Genomic DNA, 18,842 nt, shown 5'->3' with positions numbered 1-18,842 from the left:
CTTAATTTCCCTCTAAGGATAAACAGAAGAGGGAAGGAACAATGTGACCAATGGCATTCCTGTCACAAGAATTTTGGTTTTCTTGGCTTTGTGGTAACAGCGTTGAGGCTAGATGAAACATAACTGATTGCACGCATCCCTTGTGCCATTTACCATTGAGTGCCTTCATGAAAATATTTGGTAAACCTTAAACAGGTCACCCTCCTACTTCCTGAATTACAGATCAAAAATACAAATGGTGAGCACTTGTGGTGGGGAGGAGGTGAGAAAACCTATTACACAGGGTCAGTGAGTCTCCTGGTACACCTCCCAAAGACTGGGAGAATGAATTTCAGTGACTGTAGAAACATAGGCTGTGGCTCACGATATCTCTTAGAAACCCAGCATCCCCAATCCAGTACCAGCAGTCTCTCCAGCCGTTCCTTATTCAAGGCTCCCACTGGCTTACTAAGATCCCGAAAGGTTGCTGGATTTGACAAATCTGTAGACAAAAATAAATAACTTCAGCTTATGCCATTATACTACTGAACTGATTCAAATTCAGTTTTATTTCTATAATAGTTTTTAAAAACAGTTGATATAAATCCCTAAATTTATTTTTTTATTTATATAGTTATAATGAAAAGGATAGCAATATCCACATAAGAGTAATAGTTTTAATTTGACAAAAATCAATGAAATTGAATTTTTTGGTTAAAAACAAAAGAACTGTACTCCAATTTAAGACAAGAAAAAAATTAAAGTAACTTAAAAAGTAATTATTTTACCAAGACTTATTTTCTGTTTGGATGACAGTGAATATTATTATTCTGTGATATTAACATAATTTGAAAACTAGGGACCTGAATATTATGAGAGAGATAAATTCTCATATTCCTAGAAAATCTATTATTTCCTTCAATCACAAAGATTCAATTCAGTGAACTGTCAAAAGGAATTAATTGTTCACAATATATAATTATAAATATTACATAATAAAATTATAATATGATCACATTTTTAATAATTTGAGGGAGCAAAAGAAAAGTACGTAGACCACAAAGTTAAAATGGTTATCTCTCAGTAATACAAGTATAGATGATTTTTATTTCTTTCTTTGATTAAATATTCTATGATGAATAGTTAAATTTCTTTTGGTAATCACCATGGTCAAAATGAATTTTAAAATAATATGATAAACTGCGTCATGATTTTCAATGAGAAGCTTAAATATTTCAAAACTTGGTATTTACAGAAAACAATATAAAACCAGATAAAAGTTATGCACATTATTTTCTGTGTCTCCTTCAAGAGGTTTGGTGGAGAAAACATAGAAACATTTATATGATTTATGGAACACTTATCCAGTATCTTGGAACAGAAACTGATGATGTTTAGTAATAAAATCGTAATGAGCTCTAATTTGCTCATGTATGATATCAGGATTCTAAAGCAGAATTAATTCTCTCCTTTAAAAACTATTAAGATGACCACTTCCAATTCAGCTCCGTCAAAACCCATACACGGCATTTACCTAATTCTGAGCTGTAATAATCACTTATTACCCATGGAAACACGGGATACTGCGAGAGGTCATTGCAGCTGCGGTCAGCCAGGTTGTTGAGATGGAGGAGGTACTGGTAGTTGGAAAGGTGCCCCCGCTGCCACTGCAACATGTAGCTCTCAGCAGTGTGCTCTGCAACGTGGTGCTCTGAAGAAGGAGAAGGCCCGGAGCCGTCACAAACTCTGCAAATGGCTGGCTAGCGTTTACTTAGTATGTAAAAACTAGATGTTTAAAATGTAAGACCCTTCCACAAAGTTGTGAAACATATATATTCTTTTGTGGTGCTGGGGATTGAACCCAGGGTCTTATGCATGCAAGGCAAGCACTCTACCAACTGAGCCATATCCCCAGCCCCTGAAATGTATGTTTTGAGAAAAGAAAAGTAGGCCGTTGATGTGTTTTCACAATGTAGCAGCTCAACTATATATGGATACCTCTAAGATCCAGGAGAGTAAATTATTAAATATATTGAACTACTATCTAACCACCAAAATATAACGTGATCTAAACAAATATAAAATTACAGAGCAAATATATGAATATTACATAACAACAGATATTTATAAATAAATTTTAAAAAATCATTCCAAATGTGCTTAGTTCTAGTGCATTTTTAAAACTAATGGCCATTTGTGAAGGTTTATTATCTTCACTTTTATGGAATTAGAACAAAACTATCCTTTAGTTTTCTTTTAGCTCTGGAAGAGGTATACTAATGTTAATTTATCAACAATTACATATCATGCACGTGAGGACTAAGAAAAATAAAAGAAACTTAAAGAAGAAAAAAATTGTTTGGCAAGAGGACCAATTCTCAAACTGGCCTCCTGACTGCAAAACTGGAGTCACAGGCAACACATACCAAGAAGAACTTTACTCTCAGAGTGTGGACTGAACCAATTGTCCTTCAAGTAGTTTTCATTTTGTTCAGAAAATTCTGCTTTCAATTTTTTACTGGATGCATCAAGCAACTGAATACATGTTAATTCAATATTCATATTTGTTTTTTTAACAAATATCTTTTCCAATCAGCTACTAAGAATGGGCTTCAAAAATCAAACTCTCCCCCTCCCCTTTTGCCACTCCTGAAAAAATACAATCTTAGGAAAAAAACTCAAAGGAACTGACAGCTTGAAAGAAATCAGATGTTTTAGATCAGGGTAAGGTTTTTGACTTGAGATTTTAGGACTCACCAGGGAAGCTGAGTTTTTTGTTGTAATTTTATTACAATTAGAAAAATAAATCAGAAACAAAAAGATAAAAGCAAATTTGTAGCAAAGCTATAGACATGTATTAATTTCACTTTAAAGAGTTCAATAAATGAGAAATATAACTATAAACTTAATGTAAAATAATATATATTCCTTTTCGTATGTAAACTATCACTCCTTGAGGGAAAAATTTAATTTGTAAGGGAAAATGTACTTTACTACTTATCTCATAAATGGGTACACTATACACTAGAAGAACAAACAAAATAAGATAATATTAGTCAAACTCCAACATTCATTTTTAAAATCATTCCATTATGTTAATCTGGCAACTTTGTAAATAAGAATAGTTTAATTCAGTCAAGCAATTTATTTAAAAAAAAAAAAAGCATACGCTCGACAAGAAAAATACAGGTATTCTCTCCGGCAAAGGTAGGAAAATTCAATAAAGACTGACCAATTGTTATTAATAAAAAAAGTGATTTCTAGTCCAAGGGTGCTATATCAGAAGATTTATGTGATCCTTCTGTGTAGTTTTACAGCTTGTGATTAAGATCAAATCAGTGATCACAGTCATACAACTGGATACCTCACTGTCTCATATTAAGAAATTCAGTCCTGGTGTTCATAAACTACCATTAGACACGACTGAATACAAAAATACTTCGGTGGATTCATTATAATCTATTCAAGTTGGAGGTCATTAAAATAGTAAAAACATTTAAATATATTTATCAAGATTTTTTAAAATATACAAGTGGAATGAACTATTACCAAAATGAATGCATATGTCCCTCAGTTTTAAGATACTATTTTGACAACTATAGTTACTGATGAGAAGTAAGTAGCACCATGGAGAGGTGGTTCTAGACAGAGCATCTTCTCCTCGGTGCTATCCCAGCTCCTGAGGAGTTAAACCACTTCTGCATGAACAGACACAATGAAGGGTGAACAGCAAACCTAGGTATGTGGCAATGTAAAAATAGAGGTCATCTCGATCTTGAGACTCATAGAATTTCAGGTAGATGTCAGAACACAGATTGTCTTCTGTGCAAAATACTTCCAGGCCCTGTAATTCAGAACAAAAAGAGTAGAACAAATGGCACCATGCTCATCTTGCAATCCCAGAGTAAGTGCCTAATTACAAAAACTGTTCAGTTACATATCTGTATTCTTGATTTTTATGGCTTGTATTCCTGTTTTCCACCTATAATCTGACTCAAGAATATAGCTATGTCTTTATATTTGTTTATGATGTATTTATAAACTTCCTGGGAACAGCACATGCATTTCAAGTAAACCATAAAATCCTCTTTGGTGTTGAATGTTTGCATGGATAATACCTTTTGTGAACTTATTACTTTGAAATTCAAAATTAGCCTATCCATCCATTCAAGATCTTTTCAGACACGTATGTTTAGCTTTCTCTTATAAATTAAATAATTATGTATATCTAACAAAGTGGTAATTGAGTAACCCATTCAATTAATAAATAGTTTTCAGAAAACTATGAGCTTCATAAATATTGTGCTGGCAAGGTGATTTAGGGTAGGAATTCTCGATTTACTAGCTAGGAAGTTAGAAAGTTAACTCTTTAATAAGTCTCAATTTCTTTATTTATAAAATATGAGATCATCCACCTCACAGAGATTATCATGGCAAATGGCAAAGAAAGCACTTAATGTTTATTTCTTTTCTATCTGACTAATCCTCTATACTCAAAGAAGTAGATTCAGTATCTGTTTCCCCAATTCTCTATTAGCACTGGAAATGCAGTGTATTCAGTATGTAAAGCGGCAGGAAGATGATTATATTTCACAATTTGAAAACAAAATCTGAGAGTAAAAATTCCACAAATACTTTTGTAATCAAGTCATTGGTTAATCTTCCAAGGAGGAAAAAAATAACTATATATTGATGTAATATCAAAAACCTTCAGTAAAGACTGGTTTCTAAGGTAAGGAAGATAAACAGAAATATGGACATTTGCTTATTCAGGGGAATGCTGGGAAGAACAGCCCATATGATTTATTTTCTTTTTTCTTTTTTTAAAAATTTATTCTAATTCATTATATACGACAGCAGAATGGCATTTCAATTCATATTATACATATAGAGCACAATTTTTTCATATCTCTGGTTGTACACAATGTACAGTCATACCATTTGTGTCTTCATACATGTACTTAGGATAATGATGTCCACATCATCTCATTCCAATGCCTTTCTTACCCCCTTACCCCCTCCCTTCCCTTTGCCCTATCTAGAGTTCATCTATTCATCCCATGCTGCCCCCTATCCCCATTGTGAATCAGCATCCTTATATCAGAGAAAACATTTGACCTTTGGTTTTCTGGGATTGGCTTACTTCATTTAGCCTTATATTCTCCAACTCCATCCATTTACCTGCAAATGCCATGACTCTATTCTCTTTTAATGCTGAGTAATATACCATTGTGTATATATACCACATTTTCTTTATCCACTCATCTAATGAAGGGCATCTAGGTTGGTTCCACAGTTCAGCCTGTATGATTCAAATGGTTATTTTGTCTATTTCTGTCACCAAGCCCAAAGGTTGAGGTGATATAAGTTAACTATGACTATACCACAGTTCTACTGAAGAGTTACCCTCATAATATCTTCCAAATTCTGTTTTGAGAATGAGCTGCAGTAAATAGGGGGGAAGGAGAAGTGCTGGGTTAGGTCTGCATCCATTATTTTAGCCTGAGCCCAGAAACTCTTGAAAACTCAGGGGTGAGAAACTTAAGGGCACTCTAGCCCTCCAGATCTTGGAACAAAAGAAACATTTCTGTAAGGGAACCTCTTGTTTACAGAAAGGAGCTATTCTTTTGTTGATTTCTAGCTTATCCAAAAGAAAGAGTATCAAGAATTAGAGTCCTTGCTTACAACATAACATGCTTACACTTTTTAGTCATTCTCTAGGGACTATAAGTCAATAAGCCACCAGCTAAACTGAAGGTCTGACAATCATCCACCAAGAAGCAGAATTACACTCAAACTCACCAAAGGCATGAGGCCATGCCTTCTTTTGTAAATGCGGCGGACGTCTTGCAGTGTTATCTGGACCACAGGTTTCTTTAAAAAGTAGAAAGATACTTTCAAACATTACCATTCGAACACAATTAGAAGTTAGGGTTAGTTCTTTAGTATCAGGAAAGGGTGGGAAAAACAAAAACAAAAACAAAATCCTGCTTCTCCAATGTGTTGCAAGTGAACTTGGAACAAGTTTATCTCATTTTACATTCTATTCTGCTATTTTTCACTATCTTCATGACCTTGGCTATGTCAGTAATCCCAAGTAACAATGTAGTCAGCTATTTTTAAGGTAACTGCAAAATTGTTGGATGATATAGGATATTAAAGGACAAGTATAGATAACAACTCAGGAATTTTGCTATCTTTTCGCAGATATACTGACATACATTTTTTTAAAGAATCCTGTTTGATATCTCTTTAACAATTACAGTGTATTAAATTACTACAATATGTATATATTACAATAGAGTCAAATGTCTCAAAGATCCCAAGTCAGGTAAAGGATCCTATCCCACAGATTTATAAAGGAGTAAGGGCTCATACTACAGATTCTGAAACTGTGGCACATATTTAGACACTTTTCTGTCAGCAAGCCAACTCATTTCATATTAAGAGAATGCCACTCCAGCCATGTGCACCATCTACTGGAGAACCAGGCAAGTGTGCCCCACCACCTAGTGGATGAAGTTGGTATAGCACTATCCTTGACTAAAACAGTAGGAACTGTTTTAGTGTCCTGTCATAATCAGTCTGGAGGATTTTCATGGTGTTGGTTTCTATGGCAGAAAACATTCTCAGTTCTTTAAATTGCACTGCCAGAGAGTGTTAGGGTTTCTTTGTTTTTCTAATGAACCATTCCAAAAAGAAGACAGTTCTATGGAAATAACAACTCTACTTATTCATTTATTTGTTTGTTAGAAACAATAACTCTTTACAGATTTTAGTGAAGAAATCTAGTTTCCTTTCTGGCCTAGTGAGTCTAATGTCCTTGTGAAAGAGAAGATTGTTTCAAAGATCACAGAAGGAGCCCCCAAAGCAGCATCTCAATATGCCCCTCCACACTAGCCAAGAGAGCAGGTTCATAGTGCTTCTTTAAGAAACATTCAGATCTGCTGTGTTTGTGATTAAGAAGAAACAAGAAATGCCCTCATATTCATATACATAAGTGAATATATAGGAAACACCCATTTCTCCTTAATGATAGTGTAATTCCTTGGTCTCTTCCGGCAGTGCTTTCTAATAGAAAGGTAGAAATCTCCATTGACCCTAAAATCAGGAGGGGAAAGGTTTCTTTCTACAACACTAAAATCAAGAGACTCTAGAATGACTGAAAATAGATTGAAGGAGCTTAAACTTTGGTGACTGTGTTCCAGGACTACATGGGGAACTTATAAAATAGGTGCTGGTAGGGGTGATAGGCAGGTGATTTTGACCCTCACCAAAATGTGAGGACACTGTAATTGTGAAGTCAAACTCCCCAAAAAGTCAAGTTTAAAAATGGAGGCAGCTCTGTACCTAACCCTGTGGTCTACATACCGGGTACCCATTGAGAGGCTGAAAATACAGGTTGGTGTCTGTGATGCACACATGTCCAGGATTCGTCACCAGAGGTGTCACCATTTCTGCTTTGCATTCCATGTGTAGCTTTTCAGAAACACTTTGGAATCTGAAAAGTTAAAAAAAAAAAGTCAGAAATTGATCAATGTTCTAGGTTTATCTATAGCATGACTTTGTATGACATTTGTCTAACCACTACATTTAACATAAGAAAGTGATAATATAAATTGGCTACTAAAATAAAGTTGACATTCTTTTACATGATATAATGAAAGCTTGATTTCTTAAAAACAAAAGAGATTATGGGTCTGGAGTTGTGGCTCAGTGATAGAGCACTTGCCTAGCATGTGTGAGGCACTGGGTTCAAACTTCAGCACCACATTAAAAATAAATAAATAAAATTATTACAACTAAAAATATTTTAAAAAGATATTATGTGTCACAGAAAAGAGTTGGATAAATAACGCCACCTTTAGACGAACCCTTACTCTTCCCAAAATAAACTGGTCTCAAAACTATTCTTACCTTCATATAATTTTCTATTTTATGTGGTTCAGACCTATTTTTATAGTCATAAAAAACATTTTGACACAAATGACATTTACTCACGCTATACTTTAACAGGATATGACCACATAATTATACTTACTTCAATGTTATTTCAAGTATATTTGTGTTTGGATCTATTTTAATAAAGAAAGTAAAAAATGACCTCTCTACTACCCACTGCTAAAATATATAATCAAAAAATGTCTAATACACTCTACTGTCATAAATCTAAAAAGAACTAATATTAAGAAAAATTCTACTCTTCGCTTTATGAATTTAATTTAGTATGAAAACAACCAAATTTGCCATATTTTAGGGCACTGCTTAAAAAATCTGGGTTGAAAATAAATCTCCTGGGGCTGGAAGGTCTAGCTCAGTGACAGAGCATATACTTAGAATGCATATGCCCTGGGTTCAATTCCCAGCACCAAAATAAGTAAATTTCTTTATAAGTAATGGAATATAATTTAGAGGGACAGAATTGCAGTCTAAGTCACTACTTAGAAAAATGACATATTAAGTAGGTCAGGGGAAGGTGATTCTTATTATTATTCCTTTCCTTTCTAAAATGAAAACTATTCCTTTGGCAATCCAGTTACCTAATAGATCCTGCCACCACAAAAGTGAAAAGAAAATTAATACTGTAGAGCATAAAGGAAAAAGAAGCAAACATAAACATGAAAATAGGACTGCTGCCCAGATAGCTTTACTGGCAAGTTCTTTTACATTAAAATGCAGGGGCAAAGGTGAGGATCATTCTGATTCCCAAATTTCACAAAGACAGCAGCATAATAGAATATTACAAACTAATCTCATTTATAAACATGGGCTTCTAGCAAAAGCCTAGAACATAATAATCCCATAAATCAATCTGTTTCACCAATACTTTCTCCTCTGTCCAAAGAATGAATGCTTATGAATGCAAAAGTCTAAAATAAAAATGCTAATGGAGACTACAAGAAATTCATAGATAACATTTTATACATATAAAGAATCTACAGTTAATGAAACTGATTGTGGAGTTTAGCAGGGTTGATGAAAAGATGAACACACAAAAATCTATTGCATCCCACCTATCAACAACAAACAGGAAATGAAAATTTTAATAACATAACCATTTATAATACCATCAAAAGTCTGAAATTTTTGGAATAAATGTAACAAGAGATAGGAAAGATTATAGAGAAGATTTTACTTATTTAATTTTTTGTGGCCATGCTGGGGATTGAACCCAGGGCCTTCTGCATGCAAGGCAAGCACTCTACCAACTGAGCTATATCCCCAGCCCCTAGAGAAGATTTTAAAGAAGACTTAGTAGAAGACAATAGATTCTCTGCAGTCACAAGCAGAAGTCCAAAGCTTTCTTTTATGGAAAGTGACAAGCTGATTTTAAATTTATACCAAAGTGAATAAGATTAAGACTAGTGAAGACATAAGTTAAACTGAGAAAACAGGATATGGGGTCTTATATCACCAGGTAGGTGTTAATAGTTACCATGAGTCTAGAGTAATTGACACAGTGGTTTCAGAGAGGAATATATAGACATAAAGCTCAAATTTACTTAATATAAGGCAAGAAACAAGGAAGAAAACAGGATAATACAAAAGTGTCATTTCTTACTGAAATACATTTTTTAATTAATAAAGCTAAGAAAATCAATGAAAAAACTAATGGAACTGTAAGAGTGTATGTACTCTCTCTAGGTCCCCATGGGATACTACAAAAAAGTACTTAAAGTAACTTGAGGGGTCAAGAAAGACTTTCTAGAAGAACCGATATCTAAGCTGAAATCAGAAAGGCAAGACAGCTATGTGCAAAAGAGGAGTGTGTATGTTCTAAGCAAGAGCTCAGAGGTAAGAATCCACAGGACAACAGGAACCGCACGTAATACAAAGAGCTCGGGCACAGAACGCAAGAGCAATCAGCTACTAGGAGCAGGAAAAAAACTGGCCCTTAAAGGTTGTGCCCACAATGAGGTGTTCAGACTCATCCTGAAGGCCTGGAGAGTCTTACAGAACTAACTCTAAGCAGGCAGGTTGTATGATTAAACAAGTGCTTCAGAAACAGCATTGTTTAAAAGGACGTTAGGTCCAGGGAAGGGGACATATGGAAGAGGGAAGACTTGAGTCAGGCAGATGGATTAGGAGCTGTGGTGGTGCTGGGGTGGTAGTCAGGGTGGCCTGAACAGGGGCAATCATAGGATGAAAACAGTGGATGTACTGGAGAGATCAGGGAGCATAAATGAAGACAGCTAACTGACAGGTTAAGTGTGAAGAGTGGAGGGAGCCCCCAAATTCCTCCTCATCTGAGGCTGGTGCATCCCCTTGGGTGGGCAGGTTTGGGGTGAGATGACAATGACAACATCAGTCTTGGACATACTCAGTGAGGCCTACAGAAGACAATGTCCACTGCTTTTCTAATCAGGAAACAAAATGATTAAAAACATACCTGTTTTTGTCAAATGATGTCCTAGCCAAACGTGACTGCAAGATAGCCGTTATCTATGAGAAGAGATCCATTAAAAATTATGAATGTTAAGTACTTATGAGAAAACATGTCAACACAAGGTAATTCACAAAGATACCAATAAGAACACTTACCATGGCAGTTTGGTCACCCAGTTTGTCAAGGCAGGATGCTCTGTGAAGCTACAATATCATAAATACACATGATCATTTTTTTTTTTTTTCTCAGATGGGATGGAGAATTTCTTTAGAAGCAACAAAAAACACGAATTATTCTGTCACTTGGTGATAGCTCAGATTATTTTGTGTGTATATATGGCTACTTCCTAATAGACAGTTTGCAAATCCTACTTATTCAAGTAAATCTGCCAGGTAGATAGAAAAGAGATTACGGTTCAGATCATAGGAAAACATGAAATGTTTTTTTAAAAAGGTTTCTGCCTCAGTTTGCTTCAGAGTTCTCCTTCCAGGGAGTGGCTAAGTCACTGGCTTACCTGAAGCAGTGTCTCCACCACATCTTCCACTTTCCCTGAAACATCCAATTCAAAGACATATTCCATTTTGCCCTAACAGAAAGAGGAGGATATCAAAACAATAGAGAAGGAGGAGCATGTCATCCCTGTGACATTAAGATCATTTGTGCAACACCAGCTAAGTTCCACCTGTTTCTGCCTCGCCCAGGATTCACTGCTATTTTATTACTTCCTGCCTTCTGCTGACTTTGGGTTTACTCTGCCCTTCTTGTTCTAATTCCTTGATGTGTAGTTAGGATTTTCATTCTGAGATCTGGCTTCTTTTTTAATGCAGGCATTTATCTTTATGAACTTCCCTCTGAATACTGCTTTGCTCCCATACATTGTTGTGTATGTTGTGTTTTTGTTCTTATTTGTCTTGAGATACTTTCTAATTTCTCTTTTCTTATTTGACTCGCTGGTTGCTTGGTTGCATGTTGTTGAATTGCCATATATCTGTGAACTTCCCAGCTTTCTGCTGTTATTTCTAGTTTCAATCCATTGTGGTTGGAAAGGATAAATGATATTTCCATCATCTTAAATTTGTTAAGACTTGTTTTGTGATCTCACATGTGATCTGTCCTGGGAATGTCCCATGAACTTGAGAAGAATGTGTGTTCTGCTGCTGTGGGTGGAATGCTGTGTGTGTGTGTCTGCCAGGTCCATTTGGTCTGCAGTGTTTCTTGTCTTCTGTTTCCTCACTGATGTTCTATCTGGATGTTCTACCCATTGTTGAAATTGGGTACTGACATTTATTATTAATCTGTTGACTAATTCACACACTTAGATGCTCTGAGACTAGGTATGTATGCATTGTGATAGTTAATTTTGTGTGTCAACTAGATTAGGCCACGGGGTGCCAAAATACTTGATTAAACATTATATTTGGATGCCTCTCAGAAGATGTTTTTGAATGAGAGACATTTGAATCAGTAAACTTAGTAGATTGCCCTCTCCAATGTGGGTAGGCCTCCTCTGATCTATTGAGAACCTGAATAAAATAAAAAGCTAAGTAGAAAAAAATATTCTTTCTCTCTGTGTTCAAGCTGGGATTTTGGTCTTGACTTGCCTTGAGACTAGGGCTCAAACTCAAAGTAGAACTTATATGGATGGCTCTCCTCTTTCTGTGCCTTTCAATCTTTATAATAACAAGGGTCAATTTCTGATAATAATCTCAACCCCCACCCCTCCCACACACTGTGCATGCATGTATGTACTCATGCACATGCATATACATACACACATCCTACTGGTTCTATTTCTTTAGAAAACCCTAATACATGTATACATATATATAAGTGTGCAGCTTGCATTTGAGGTGAGTCTTGAGAAAGCCTTTAAGAGAGACAGCATCCCAGGGAGGGGTTCTGGACTTGGAGGTAGGGCATTCTACTTCCCTGGAGGCTTTTGTCAATGTGTGTAGGTGCTGTGTAAACAAGGGCGCAGTGTGAAAAAGGCATTTAGCAGGCAGTAAGAGACTGTAAGGAGGGACAGCCACATACAATGAAGAATTGTCCTCCCCAAAATGCCAGTAATACCTTCTAAGAGTAATTAAAACTCAATATTTGTATTTGTGGAGTAATCAGGGTATGCAAATGTTTATCTGTAAAACTCAGAGGCATATACAGTTGTGCATTTCATAGACTGCTGGTTAAGAAACTGCAGGCTGGCCTGCTATCTGGACTGAGATTCAGGCTGGGGGATGTATCTACCCAGGGAAGGGATTTTCTTAACTCACAGAGGTGCCAGGAATAAGGAGCACTGGCCCTGTTCCTAACTCCTTTAAAAACTCTCTTTTAGCTGGAGTTATCTCTTTACCATGCATTAAGCTGAAGTATAAAGAATTAAAATATAGAGGAGTTCAATGAAATACCTAAGCTCATTTGAAAATTCCTGATGAACCAGACACTGTATTCAAGTCTAGTCAGCTTCCACCCAATTAAGAGTAGTTATAACTGAGTTTTCAAAGAAGATTACTTTATAACATACAAATAAATATTTCTCAGATATTTAAAAATATTTTTAGTAATATATGAGCAAAGAAATTCTCAGTAAAACCCAGCAAATACTTTTATAAATGATCCATATTCTGATTTCAATTTCTTTTTTTTCTTTTTTTTCTGATTTCAATTTCTAATCTAATCATTTAAGCTTTCATTCTTTAGGCTAATCTGTCTATTTATTTATTTATTTATTTTGAGGTTAACTGAATTCTCTTGGACTAAAGTCTGTGTCTCCCTTGGGTAATTTTGTTATAACTGGTAATAAGCTTTTAAGTATACCCAATATTATTATATTTGATTAAAGATGTTAATCAAGTCACAAAATCTTAATATTCAAAATCACTACATAAATTATTGGGAATACATGAAGAACTTTACTTACCCTTTCTATTTTATATGGTGCAACAATATTATGTTCTTTAATAAAATATACCTGAGGAAGACAAGTCAATACTTTTGAAATAATAACAAAAATTTTTCACCATAAAGAATAACTATAAACTAGGATATTATGAACTGAATATTTTAAATCATTGTTACATAATCTCCATTGGTGAAACTATTGCATTAATTAATTATTAATTTGTATGGTCTTAAAAGCTCAAATATTAACATAACAAATATTAAATTAAAAAGAGAATTATCAAGATAACAAGGAAGCAACAATTATTGGATAGATGAATATCTGACATGCTTTATGAATGTTATTACTAGTACCAAATAACCAAGTAGATAGCAGAAGGAAACTAATATAAGCTCTGGTTTTTCTAAGAAGTGGGTAAAACAAAGTCACTGTCGAATGAAATACACTAACATAAAGTAATTGTGTTTTCAGCAGGCCACCAGTTCTCACACTAGGTGTTGGTAATTATGTGGACAAGCAACACCATTCAGCAGAGCATGGACTTCTTGCACCACCTGTACCCTGTCCCTGCCTGTCTTCCCCCAGACAGTGGAGGGACTGCCTGGGTCCTCAAAGGCCAGCAGCTCTCCTGGGGCACAGATGTGGATTCCCCCTACACCTGTGAGTCATTCAACAACTCTGTTCCTATGATCATACACTGCACCTTCTCCCATTTTACACAAATCACAGGTAACCATCCCCACTTGGTTTCACATCCTTCTCTGGCCATTTCTGTTCCTTTTTGTGGCAAAATTTTGCCAGAGCTGCCTATATCTTTCCTTGGGCCCATGACAGGCTTTCACTCCACTACACTACATTGGTAGAAACCACTCCTCCAGTGCATGAAACGGGCAGGAGACCTCCATGCACCAAATCCAACAGTAGGTTTGCCAGTCTATCTTAGCTCTCCTTCTCAGAGCACATGAGATAGCTGATGATATTTCTACTAGGCTTGCAGGACACTGGATCCTGGTTCTCCCCCTTTCTTCCCAACCTAATACTGAAGAGAAGCAAGGCCCTAGTCCTTGGACCTCTCTGGCCATTCTCAGTCACTGGCAAATCTCTATTCTCAGGGTTTAAGAACTATCTGGAGCTGGGCACAGTGGTGCAACATATAATCCTAGCAGCTTGGGAGGCAGAGGAAGGAGGATTGTAAGTTTAAGGCCAGCCTCAGAAAGTTGGTGAGGTCCTGAACAACTTAGTGAGACCCTGTCTCAAAAAAAACATAAAAAAAAGGCTGAGAATGTGGATCAGTCAGTGGTTAAGTGGCCCTGGGTTCAATTTCTGGTACCAAAAACAAAGCCACCATGTGGAAATTTTCAACTCCTTCCCTTATCTTTCTAGCCACAGCTTCTTCTCTGAAACCCAGCCAAATGCATCCTAACACCCTACTGGACTTCTCTTGGAGGTCTGTTAGGCATCTCAAATCTCACACTCTGAACCACGCCTGTTCTTCCCCAGACTTCTTTATCTTCAAAAAAGGCACCACTAACTACCTATTGGAGTCCTTCCTGATTGTTCTGCTACATACCCTGCTATTGGCACATTTATTTGATTTTTTTTCAGAATATATACAAACAAAAACCACCTTTCACCATCCTGAGCCAAAACACTTGAGTTTTTGAATAACCCCAAGTGTCCCCTAACTTGCCTTTGTACAACTTGCTCTCCATCCAGCCTCAAAAGTGATTTATAACTATGTGCAAATCAGATTTTGACTCTTCTCTTTTAGTTCTCCAGTGCTTTTCTCTTCTGCTGTTTACTCTAAACCTTAAAGCATTACCGTGGCCCAGAGGCCCTCAGCGACATGGACCTGGCCCCTGTTCCAGTCTCCTTCTGAGTGCTTTTCTCAACTTCCACCACCCAGACACACATGCCACCTCTTGGTTCCTTACCACCATTCTCTGCACCTGGAATGCTCTGCTCATGACAATCTCATAGCTCACTCTTTCCTGCCTCTGGGAGTCTAGTCAAGTGGTGCCTTCTCAGGGAGGCACCGCTGACCACTCATAGTAATATTCTCCGTCACTTTCTATTCCTGGTCCTGCTTTCATTTTCTTTATGATATTTATCCCTACCCGACACTGGAGGAAATGCTTGCTTATTGTCTCTCCCACTGAAAAGCATAATTCAGGGGCTGGGGTTGTGGCTCAGTGGTAGAGCAACTGCCTAGCATGTGTGAGGCACTGGGTTTGATTCTCAGCACTGCAAATAAATAAATGAATAAAATAAAGGTCCAGTAACAACTGAAGACATTTAAAAAAGAAAAGAAAAGCATAATTTATGGAGAGAGAGAGAGGCTTTGGATATCTTGTTCTTCCCTCTATCCAGGACCCTGGATATTTATTTTGTTTGAGCATCATCATCATCATCAACAACCCCCCCCCCCAAAAAAAAAAAACCACCAAAAAACTGGAAGCAAAACTCTCTAAATCTAAAGCACCATAACCTATTTCTGAGACCTTGTGACCTACTAAGTAATCAGAAAACAGAAAAGTTGCCTGGTTGTGTACTTAACATGGAAAGCTTAATACTCAAAAGAGTAGCTTTGTGTCCAGGCATCCCTTGATGTTAAACTGATTTCAGGTTAGTTTGAGATCGCTTTTGGAAACTATTAAAAGTATGTAACAGATTTGGGGACTTCATTTCTAAGTCCAAAGCTAGTAAAATTCTGCTAAAACAACTAAGAAATCAAAGTTTTATCATGAAACTACTAGTTTTAACTGAGAGAGTACCTCTTCTTTCCCAAATATAGATGTTCAAAAATAAGGTCATAAAAGTAGTAAGATAAATGGATATGAGAACACAGGGGCGGACCAGAATTAATAGCAGCCTCTCAAAATGGTAGATGGCTATAACTGTATCCACCTCTGCCAGTAAAGCAACATGAAGTTGCCATCAGGGGGTGCAGGTCTATAGTCCCAGCCACTCAGGAGGCTCAGGTATGAGGATGGCAAGTTCCTCATTTGAGATCCTATCTCAAAATAAAAATAAAAAGGACTGGGGAAGTAGCTCAGTAGTAGAATGCCCCAGGTTCAATCCCTAGTACTGCAAAATAAATAACTAAAAGAAGAAGTCAAGAAGCTCACAAAATGTTTTCTTCCTTAAAATTAATAGACTCATGGAGGGCTGGGGTTGTAGCTCAGTGGTAGAGCGCTTGATTAGCAAGCATGAGGCACTGGATTTGATCCTCAGCACCACATAAAAAATAAATAGATAAAATAAAGGTATCATGTCCATCTACAATTTTAAAAAATTTTTAAAAAATAGACTCATGGAAGAGAGAAATAGAAAATCATCTAATCTGAAATCTCCTAGCTCTTGTAAAATAAATTTTAACACACAATAAACAGTGTTCCATAAACCAAAGGGCTTAGTGACCCAGGGAGTGCAGGGGCCACTCTCCTTCTGACTCCTATGAGACTCTGCGCACTGCCATAGGTAAACCTTTGAGTGGAGTCCTGAAACAAAGAATCTGTCTTTGTTTTGCTTTTCTGACACTCACTTGATTATAGAATGATCTTTCTCTGAACACTTCCACACCTCAAAGAACTAGAGCTTTGCAGAACTGAGTTGAGGCAACACAGCTAATGCTTCATTTTAAGGTGAAGAAGAAATCCAGAACCCAAAGAAAGTGGTAGATCTCATTTAAAGTTTTAAAGACAATCTACACACTAATCAGATGACATCAATACAAAACATATACAAGTTTTAATCTCTTGTAATGCCAGTACTGTACTGAGCACCTATATTGAGCACATCATTGGGTACATAAATGAAAACAGAATAAATTGGGAATCAACAAAAGACCATGACCCCAAGGGTCATGATGATACGAGAAGGGCCCTCTTGAGTCATGCCTGGGCTGCCGTGAGTCAGCCTGAGTTCATGCATGTGGCCTGCACTTGCTTGCCTTCCACCTTCTAAATGGCCACAAGGTTCAGGAGGATCTGCCACCTCTTCTCTCAACCCACCCACACTGACGAGCACCTGAGGACAAAACCCTAAACCCACAGATACAGCACACTTAATAAATACCAAGGGGGCTGGGGGTGTGGCTCAGTGGTAGAGTGCTTGCCTAGCATGTGTAAGGCCCTGGGTACCATTGTCAGCACCACGTAAAGTTAAATAAATAAAGGTATTGTGTCCATCTACAACTAAAAAATGTTTTAAAAAATCAAGGATCCTACTGGAAAACATATCTTTAAAAAGTTTTTTTTTTCAATGAATAAATTTTAAAGGCACTTAAACATATATTCCAATGATCTTCATTTGAGATTCCTACAGAAAAATAATTTCATAATGTGAAAAGAAATCATACAAATACATATGTAAGTGTGCATAAAAGTTCGAAAAAAATATTTACTAGGTGCTTCTTACCTGACTGAAAATGAGTGAAATACCACCAGATTTTGCCCTAAAATACAGATAAAAGTCATCAGAGATACAATACTTTTGATTGAGCTACAAGATAAATAGTTAGTGAAGAGCACATACTTTGCAAAGTGTTGATTGGCTCCATTTTCTCCATGTTTTCCTATCTTTATACAATCTCTCAAAGGAATCTAGATAAAATTGAGAAAAAATATTATAAAAAGAAGCAAAGGTAAAATATATAAAAAATAGGAATGTTTTTGTTCACACTTAGAATGTGTTTACCTTAATGATAGGTTGGGATATTGCATCTGGTTCAAAAATCACTGATTTTGAACATATTTTTAAGGAGCCTCTGATTTTCCTGGGAATTAGAAGAGATTACTTAATGAATATAATAATAGTCACATGGTACATTTTAACTAGAAAATAGGTTTCTAAGTCATCAGCTAAGAAAAGCTCAACAACACAATTAGAGAAGATATGACAAGCTGGAAAAAATAAAATAATTTCCCTTTTCTCCACCTCCTTAGATGTTACAGAAATCTGCACATTTTAAAATTATGGTTTCATCTGTTGAGCACTGTACCATACCTTCTATTTTTATTGCCTTATTTTGTCCTCACAGCTATTCTATAAGAGAAACTAAAGACCAGAAAGGTTAATATATATTGACTCTATCATATCATCAATAAATTCTCTATAATCAAAAGACCAATTCAGAAGGTAATATTAAATGTCTAAAATTGATTAGACAAAGATATTTTTAATTTAAAATCATACAAAGAATATAGAGTTTAAATTGAGCACATAAAATGCATTTAACAGTGATTTTGGGGTATGGAGGAGTTCAGGAAAAAAATCTGTTCCACGATAATAAATGCCTTTAAAAGTCTATCCTTCTACTACTTTAATACCAAGTAAATCAGTTATGGATTTTACCATTTTCATCTTTTCTTAAGCCATTTATGTGTCTTCAATAAGTTGTAGAAAAACATTCTCAAGCATTTTAGAGTCAGATGTTAGTTTTGGCTAATGAGCATTAACTTGCTGGAAGCTAATAAAAAACTATAAAGTTTATTTTCATTTGTGGATTGGATGACTTATCAATGATCAAACCAAGACAACAGTTTATTATGTAGTCAGAATATAGATCAGGAGACA

General features: G+C 36.1%; 1 protein-coding gene across 2 annotated transcripts in view; it reads right to left on the bottom strand.

The window, feature by feature from the left end:
• NSMAF (neutral sphingomyelinase activation associated factor) overlaps positions 1 to 18,842 on the bottom strand; it is a 55,569-nt gene that overhangs the window by 15,769 nt on the left and 20,958 nt on the right. For both annotated transcript variants that reach the window (XM_081266082.1, XM_081266083.1), the window contains exons 3-14: positions 17,964 to 18,042; positions 17,802 to 17,869; positions 17,685 to 17,721; positions 13,284 to 13,334; positions 10,881 to 10,952; positions 10,522 to 10,569; positions 10,370 to 10,422; positions 7,351 to 7,480; positions 5,782 to 5,853; positions 3,715 to 3,823; positions 1,514 to 1,690; positions 402 to 481 (exon numbers count right to left, since the gene is read on the bottom strand). In XM_081266082.1, coding sequence (XP_081122208.1) covers positions 402 to 481; positions 1,514 to 1,690; positions 3,715 to 3,823; positions 5,782 to 5,853; positions 7,351 to 7,480; positions 10,370 to 10,422; positions 10,522 to 10,569; positions 10,881 to 10,952; positions 13,284 to 13,334; positions 17,685 to 17,721; positions 17,802 to 17,869; positions 17,964 to 18,042 — 976 coding nt within the window. The remainder of the gene's footprint in view (positions 1 to 401; positions 482 to 1,513; positions 1,691 to 3,714; positions 3,824 to 5,781; positions 5,854 to 7,350; positions 7,481 to 10,369; positions 10,423 to 10,521; positions 10,570 to 10,880; positions 10,953 to 13,283; positions 13,335 to 17,684; positions 17,722 to 17,801; positions 17,870 to 17,963; positions 18,043 to 18,842) is intronic.

The sequence above is a fragment of the Spermophilus citellus genome (genome assembly GCF_964194105.1).
Source record: "Spermophilus citellus genome assembly, chromosome: 14".
Classification (NCBI taxonomy): Eukaryota; Metazoa; Chordata; class Mammalia; order Rodentia; family Sciuridae; genus Spermophilus; species Spermophilus citellus.
This window is presented reverse-complemented; position numbering and strand designations above follow the sequence as displayed.